Source organism: Echinops telfairi, unplaced genomic scaffold (assembly GCF_000313985.2).
Source record: "Echinops telfairi isolate 266 unplaced genomic scaffold, ASM31398v2 ScPeMD7_18;HRSCAF=68, whole genome shotgun sequence".
NCBI lineage: Eukaryota > Metazoa > Chordata > Mammalia > Afrosoricida > Tenrecidae > Echinops > Echinops telfairi.
In genome coordinates, this window is record NW_022103915.1 from 1,107,811 (window position 1) to 1,116,449 (window position 8,639).

The following is an 8,639-nucleotide window of genomic DNA, read 5'->3' on the forward strand; positions in this document are numbered from 1 at the left end:
TGTGTGTGTGTGTGTGTGTGTGTGTGTGTGTGTGTGTGTGTGTGTGTGTTTTGTATGACGTGCAGAGCCGGCAGGGCCCACCACAGCAGCAGAGTTTCCACATAAAGGTGCAGGGACCCTTGTTCAGTATTTCCTGGTGTTTGTAAACCACTGCTCTCCTTGATCTGCACAGGATGTAAATCGCCATGTGAAATGCCTGCAGCTAACACACTACACCACAGACCAGCAGACGCTCTCAGCAAAGCAGCCATGCGCAGTATGTGAGGGAAGGGTGAAAGCTGTGCTCCAATAACAGTTTATTCACAAACACAGGTGCTGCTCTTGGCCCAGGAGCTGCAGTCTGCTGGTTGTGCCTGAAGCAGCCATGGGCCCTTGTCTCTGGAGTCCCCCTGAGATCGCAGCAGCAAGGCCGCAGAGTAAGAAGCTCAGTACGGCCAGCAGAACCCTGGGTGTGCACTGCACTGCACCACGCCACTCTGACTCACTTCGTCGATGAAGACGTGTGTGAACTCCATCAAACTCTTGGCACTGACGATCTTCTGCAGCAGGACACCGGTCGTCATGTAAGTGAGCTTGGTGTCCTCTGTGGCTATCTTCTCAAGCCCCACCTGTCAGGGACAAAGCAAAGGACAGAGGAGGGCCTTGCAAGCCTCAGGGCACCATCAACCTCCAGCTGTGTCCATGATGGGAGGCGAGGAAAGCTCCTGTTTATCATGAAGCAGAGGGGACAAAAAGGGACCTGGACGTCCCTCTTCGCTGGAAGCGTGGTGGGGAGACCGTGGCCTCTCTAGACATACCAACAATGTCACTCTTAAGTCAAAACAACAGGGTCTGAAGACAGTGTTGAGCCCGCAAAGGCTTCACTAATGGATCAACTCCCCGAGCCTGGGGGCACTAACTAACCCCGCCTCCGGCTCAAGTGGGAACGGAATCAAAGGTATTTTCAAAAACAGTGTTTTATGTCTTTAAAATAGCAGAGAGGTTTTGCTCTACAAGCCACAGGTTCCCTTTAGCCCTTTAACTTCTGATAGGAAACAGTGTGGCCTACCATGACCTTTGACGCTGCCCAGGCCTCACCTGGTAGCCCACCACGCCGCCCAGAGGCCAGGAGCGCTCCTTACTGATCCACCGGGCAATGCTGCTGGCCCCGATTTTCCGGGGCTGCGTGACCACGATGTTGCAGTAGGTGGCGCACTGGATGCAGTGGTCCAGGAGGTACTGCGGGAGCTGCGTGCTCTTCCCACTGCCCGTGGCCCCATGGATGACCACCACTGAATTGCTCTCTATCAGGGAAATGACCTAGGATTAAAGATATGTAAAGCTCTTTCAAAAATGCCACGGAATGAACACTGACTGGTCACCTCACCTATGTGCCCCGGGCCAGTGCCCAGGGTGGAGGGAGAGGCCTCAGGATTCCTTCTCCAACCACCTTTCTTTTTTTTTTTTAACATTTTATTAGGGGCTCATACAACTGTTATCCCAATCCATACACACATTAATTGTGTAAGGCGCATTTGTACATCGTTTCTCAAAACATTTTCTCTCCACTTAAACCCCCGACATTAGGTCTCCAACCACCTTTCAAAGCTAACTCTGCTCCTGACCATCTGACCGTCACAGGAGCGTGAGAGGGCCTCCGGTGACCAGAGGCAGCCATGGAAACCTGGATGCGGGCTAGGCTCCCTACATCTCAGTCTCTTCACTGGTCTCCTCTCTCAGTCCAGTGGGACTTCTGCACCGCTGGCTACGCCTTAACATGTTTGATTTTTAATTTTTTGTGAGGAGAGTACATGTAATTCAATAAAGAAACATGAAGGGGCAGCTCTCTGAGTTCCTGCACTCAAGTGCCCTTAGAACTCTGCACAATGCTCCTGATACCGTTTGACAGCTAATGGCCATTGTCTTGTCTGAGCACAGATGACAGGTGTTTTAAACCTCCACCCTCAGTCCCCCACCCCCACCCCACCCCCACTCCTCCGCGACCTGCTCCAGCACCGGATATGCTCAGTGGAGACAACTGAATGTGAATGCTGACCTCAGGTACAGCTACCTACTCTACCAGAGCCGTGAACCACCCGCTGTTAGATTCTGGAACAGTCGTGGTGCTTTGATCTGCAAGTGTTCTTGCCACTGGCAGACTTAACACAGGTTTCCAGACATTGACTTTCAAGCAAGTTTGAGGTACAGCCAGCCTATTGATCTACCTGGCTGGCACTGTTAATAAAACTGAATCAAATTGCTTCGTCACAGGCCCCCAAAAACCCAGCCAAGGGCGAAGGAAGCGCAGCAGGCTCTGAGGAAGGACCCTCATCTTCTGTCACAGAGGTGATGGGGAGTGCCTTGATGGCAGCTCGCCAGGCAAGGGCCACGGCAAGGGCAGACGTTCCAGAGGCAAGAGGAGAGGCTGGGTGGCAAACTCAATGTCAGGTGGCCCAGTTAAAGGGAAATGGTGAGCTTGGCCACAAGCCACAAGTTTCCAGATCATCACCCCCTCACCACCCGCCCCTGCCCAGGGCACTTTTATCCACAGGGCAGCCAGCATTACCTCTTCCTTACATCGATTTATAGGCAAATCTGGGTATTTATACGTTGTCTCAGGTATGCAGGTCACATTGTTTAATTTAGCCAGCGGAGGCCTGAGACCTGGAGGCAGACAAAACAAGCACGATGTCATTTCGTGTCTAAGAAAAGGCACAGGCTGGGTGAACAACCTGGAGGAGAAAACAAGGGACCGACAGTCCCGGGGGGACATGGGAGAGGGAGGTGGGGGAGGAAGTGGTGTTAACCAACCCAGGGACAAGGGAACGGCCAGTGATCCAAATCGGTGGTGAGGAGAGTGTAGGAGGCCTAGTAGAGCGTGACCAAGGATAATGTGACCAAGAGGACTTACTGAAACCCAAATGAAGGCTGAGCATGATAGTGGGACAAGAGGAAAGTCAAAGGGAATGGAGGAAAGAACTAGGAGGCAAATGGACAGTCATAGAGGTCTAAATAAAGGCATGTACATATGTAAACATTTATATATGTTTAATAGATTTCATGATGCTCACCTTCCCAACACAATCGCTGAAGACAAAGTGGGTGAATAAGCAAATGTGGTGAAGAAAGCTGATGGAGCCCAGCTCTCATAAGATATAGTGTCTGGGGTCTTAAAGGCTTGAAGGTAAACAAGTAGCCATCCAGCTGAGAAGCAACAAAGCCCACATGGAAGAAGCACACCAGCCTGTGTGATCACCAGGTCAAAGGGATCAGGTATCAGGCACCAAAGAACAAAAAATCATATCATTGTGAATGTGGGGGAGTACAGATCAGGGACCCAAGACCCATTTGTAGGCAACTGGACATCCCCTTACTGAAGGGTCGCAGGGAGGAGACTAGCCAGTCAGGGTGCAGGGTAGCAATGATGAAACATACAACTTTCCTCTAGTACCTAAATGCTTCCCCCACCCCCTCTCACTATCATGCTCCCAATTCTACCTTACAAATCTGGCTAGACAGAGGATGTACACTGGTACAGATAGGAACTGGAAACACAGGGAATCCAGGACAGATGATCCCTTCAGGACCAGTGGTGAGAGTGGCAATACCGGGAGAGTGGAGGGAGGGGTGGAAAGGGGGAACCGATTACAAGGATCTACATATAACCTCCTCCCTGGGGGATGGACAACAGAAATGTGGGTGAAGGGAGACGTCGGACAGGGTAAGATATGACAAAATAATAATAATTTATAAATTATCAAAGGCTCATGAGGGAGGAGGAAACGGGGAGGGAGGGGGAAAATGAGGAGCTGATACCAAGGGCTCAAGCAGAAAGCAAATGTTTTGAGAATGATGGCAACAAATGTACAAATGTGCTTGACACAATGAATGTATGTATGGATTGTGATGAGTTGTACTAGCCCCCAATAAAATGATTTTTTTTTTAAAAATTTTAAAGACTACAAGAAAACAAAATGCTCTAAAATTGATTGTGGTGATGATTGTACAACTCTTCTTTATGTGACTGAACTATTGAATTGTATGAGGTGTGGATTGTGTGCCAATAAAACTATTTAAAAAAGAAAAGAAAGGCACAGTAACCAGGCCACAGCTCAACCTGGCCTCTATGTACATGTGCCCATGACCCTGCAGTGACACCCCTTGCAGTCCACTGGTCATGGCACTATGCTGGGCATGTGTCTGGGGCCATTCGGCTCAATCGGCTGTATCTTGTCAGCGCTTGCAGTACTTTTCCATTCCCACCTACGTGACGTAGTTTTGTGATTAGGTTATCTCCCCTCTGAATAGCCTGTCCTTGGGACGGCTGAGTTTAGCCTTCAAGTCTGCCTAGAAACAGATAAGGGGGTTTTCATACATGGTGTGACAAAGCACCTATATCCTGCTTCCCCTTGATTAGGTAGGAGATTGTCTTCACCCTATTTACATATCTAGTGCCTGCACCTGATTTGCATAAAATGACTTCACTTCACGGACCTGGTTGAAGACTGTAAACTGTTACTGAGTGCTTCCCCCGGACTCCTTAATTGGTCTATTGCCAAAGTGGCCTAATTTACATGTGCGATGGGTGTTTCCCTCCCCCTGGCCTATATAGGCTGCAACCTTTCACTCAATAAAGAGAGACTTGATCAGAATACTGTCTTGTCTCCATTTCTCGTGTCTCTTGTTCCCCTCAATTCCCACTCCCTCCTCCAGGGTCTGCGCTGATGTTCCTGCAGGTCGGGGCGGGCATGCTGCCATAGCCTGGGCATGGAGCATGCAAAGCACCCATCACATCGTCACCTTAGCCGCAAAGAAGGAAAAGCACATTTGTATTTACAGCTTCCAAGATGCACCATTCCCCCTCCCAGAAGGGCACACCCAACCTCTCCCAACAGCAACCACGTGACCGAGGGCCGCGCACACCAGGCATGCACAGGCGCGCACACCCACTCAGAGGAGTACACACACTGCCCCACTCTCACTGCTGACAGGCTGGCCACCAGAAACAGGCCTGATCACCTTTCCACATAATGCGGGGAGAAGAGGCGGGTGCAGGAGAGGGAGGAAGAGGCCGTGGGAGGAGCTCTCAAAGGAGAGAGCAAGAAGGTGACAGAAGATATGAGCAAAGAGGGGCAGGCAGGTGGTGTGTTTTCTGACAAGTCATCCAGCCTGGGCTTCCAGGGCCACTACTCCAAGCGCAGCCCGTGGCCAGCACTAATGGAGCTTGTAGCACTAGATTACCCACGTGTTGTAGGCTGCTACTTAATAAAAAAGAGGAATTCCACAAGAAAAAATTCCCAGAAGCCCTTGCAGTGCTGTCTGGCCCATGGGCCTTCCTGTACAAACACTCCCTGACGTTTTCAGGTCACAGGCTGGAGCTACCCCCTCAGGGCACCCGTCCGTCCCCTGCTCCCCCGTGCCCTGCTGGCAGCAGGCAGTTTCCGCTCCAGTCCACTCCATGGATCAGCAATAACCCAGAGGGAGGGGCCACAGAGTTTTCAGAGCAAAGGGCCCGGATTAATTTCTGGTCAATTCACCAGCACATATGGAAAGGGAAATCCACTGAGTCTCAACCTCAAAGATGCCATCTTCCCTTTCACACTACTTCTTCATCCAAAGTTATTAACAGGAGCTGGGGAAACAAGGAATCAGAGACCTAGCTAGTTTATCAGCTCTAGCCCACCCCACTTCCTGTCCGCTGAACAGGAAGTCTAACCCACAAGCTCAGCAGTCGGGAGACCACACCGCATAGGATGAGTTTCTATTAAAGGTACTTTAAATTTGGAAATGGGTAGTGGGTGATGATTGCGTAATTAATGTCACTGAATTGTCCAAATGAAAATGGCTGAAATGACCAGTGTTTTGTTATTTATATATGTATGTGTGTATAATAGTTTTTATAAGTCTTGCATCATCTCACATAAATAACATAAAACATTTATTTTAAAGGCAAGACAATATAAATGACAGAAAGTTTAATTACTGTATTACTGATTTAACCATAAAATTAAATCTTCAAACAGCTAATTATATAGCTCTTTGCTCCAAGTACGGGTGGTATTCTAAATATAAACCTAGCTTGAAGGCCATTCTCCATGGGGCTCTCTGAACGCCAGCACACAGACTAGGGGGCCTGGGAGTGAAGAACCACCACCAGGACTGAGCTCACTGAGTGCAGAGACGTCCTGAGAAGCTCTGGCGGCAGGGAAGCTCCCGTTTGGCCGCGAAGCAGGTTCCTACTGCACCTGTGGCCATAAGATGGTGCCTCGGTGATCTACAAAGTCCACGAAGTGCGTGCGCTTGGATTTCCATTTGGAGGCCATTTTTACAAACACCCATGCATACATGAAACAAGACTTGTGTCGCTCCAAATTCCCAAGCCCTCGGCACCGTCGTCCCTGCTAAGCGAAGGTGCTGGACTGGAACGAGCTACCAGGAGTCAGTGTGGTGTTCACAGACACATGCTAGGAACATGCACTTGTCTATTAGCCGGTGGGGGTGGCGTGATCACAGAGTGCTTAGGGGAGGGAGGTGGGGCAGGGGGCAGAGTAGAGGAGAAGATATGAGGAGAGGACAGAAGTGGAAGTCCAAGGGATGCCAGGCAGGTGCCCTGAGCCACCTACCCAGAGACAATCAAAGAATTTCAAACAGTTAGTGGAAACATGGAATTAAAAGATAATGAACACCTTTGTGCATGCTAACTCTGCTCTCTCTTCTTCAACACTCCCAAGCACTTCAGAACTCTATGTGGCTCCTCTTCATCCTTCTTGACCCTTCCGTCCTGTGCCCTAGGTGCCCCACACAGCAAACCAGTGCACCCGCCCCTTCACCCTTGCTCCCTTCTGCTCACTCCAAGCAAAACCCTCGGGTCCTCCAGCCCATTCCCCACACAAGGACTAGTGTTCCTTCCAAATCACAAACCTCACCCTGGGTCATCCCTGCTCCCTCCACGCCCACCGAGAAGCCCTGTGGCCTCAGAGAGGCCCCCACTGTTCTACATATTCAGACAGACATCCTCAGAATGGGCCACTTGGTCATGGCACTGCTCAGGCCTCAATGACTGCCAGCCTCATCTCAGATCTAGTCTTGGCTCCCCGTAGCTATGGAAACCAAAGCCACACACATACAATGGCTGAAACCACAGCAGGTATTCCCATACAGCTCTGGAGGTCAGCTGGCCAGGGTGTGGGCAGAGCTGGCCCCGTCCAGAGCCTCCAGGGCGGTTCTGTTTCTGACCTTGTTGCATTGGGCTCCCATCTGCCTGCACCCTGGGGGCCTCTGCTGGCCTGCCTCTCCAGCCGCCCTCTTCACCAGGAGCCTCGTGACCACAATGATCCTGACTGGCTAGCCCCGAACAACAAGCAGTCCCAGAGCAAGAAGCTACCTTGATCACAGCTGTAACACTGAAGGTTCTGGGGACTTGGACATGGACATCTTTGGGGCCAATGGTCAATGGATCACAATGACAGGCTGTGCCCACAACCACTCTCTGTTCCCAGCCTACTCTGCCTAGAGGGCTTGTCCTCCACTTCAGCTCTATACTTTCCTGATCCTGTCCCCCGTCCTAAAGTTGGCTCATGCGATCACACAGCTGGCTTCTTGACACCTCCCTATGTGGCTTCATGACTCAGCCAGAATCTGCACGAGGAGGGGTCTGATTCCTCCGTGCCAGTCACAGCCTCCCTGCACACACATCTCCATGACATCAGGTAAGGAGTGCGCCCCGCACGTGGCAGGGGCCACCACGCATCACAGGCCAATGTGCCATGGCAGTTGCTCACACCCAGCTGCTCCTCACAGAGGCAAGCCTTGTGGCCTGCTACCGGTCTGCAGATGGTGGTGCCAGTCTACATGTGCCCCAGGGCCAGTGCGTGCATGTGACAGGCAGGGCGACATCTGTAACTGACTACAAGGTTCCCCTACACATGAATACCATCTTTCCACAGCACACATGGCTAACAAAGCTGCCAGGGGGTCAGCCACCAACGAGGATCCAGCCTCGCTGAGGGATGTGTACCACAGACAAGCAACAAAGGCGCAAGTTTCCTACACTCACAAGTGACTTCTTCTCTGTGTGAATTACCCCTGTGTAATAGTGTGCTGGGTTATCGAGGCAAATCCTGCCCACAGGGCAACCAGAATACAAGATGATGCCGACACACGTGAGGAGCGCTGAGGGGGATGAGAAAGGCCCACGTGCTCCACCCACGGCAAACGTGAGTCTGGAGAGTGCAGCCAGACTCAAGCTTTGCTGCTGTCGCCACTGCTGAGCACCATGGAGCCTGGGCCCCTCACGGTGGCCCCACAGGACCAACGTAGACAGCCTCATCCTTCTCCCAGGGAGCAACTGGTGGGTTGAACAGCTGACCTTTCCAGTTGTAATTGAGTGTTTAATCACTGCACCACCAGAGCTGACAAGATTACAACCTGGAAACCTCTTGTATCTTGGCTTCCTGTGTGTCAAAACAAGACTGGACGCCAGACCACACCAGAGTGGAGGGTGGCCCTCTAGCATGACAGAGGTGGGGTTTCCCAGATAAACTGATGGGAGCTGAGGCCCATTTATGAAGTTAAAAATCTACGGGCACGTTCAAGAACGTGCTCAGATAACCTGTGCAGAGAAATCAGCTGCACACTCAGACTCCAAAATGAGAACAGCC

At 51.2% G+C, this 8,639-nt stretch overlaps 1 protein-coding gene across 1 annotated transcript in view; it reads right to left on the reverse strand.

Annotated features, from left to right (window-relative positions):
• TDRD9 (tudor domain containing 9) overlaps positions 1 to 8,639 on the reverse strand; it is a 75,117-nt gene that overhangs the window by 59,593 nt on the left and 6,885 nt on the right. Inside the window, exons 3-5 of the mRNA XM_045288044.1 lie at positions 2,546 to 2,643; positions 1,078 to 1,299; positions 486 to 608 (exon numbers count right to left, since the gene is read on the reverse strand). Coding sequence (XP_045143979.1) covers positions 486 to 608; positions 1,078 to 1,299; positions 2,546 to 2,643 — 443 coding nt within the window. The remainder of the gene's footprint in view (positions 1 to 485; positions 609 to 1,077; positions 1,300 to 2,545; positions 2,644 to 8,639) is intronic.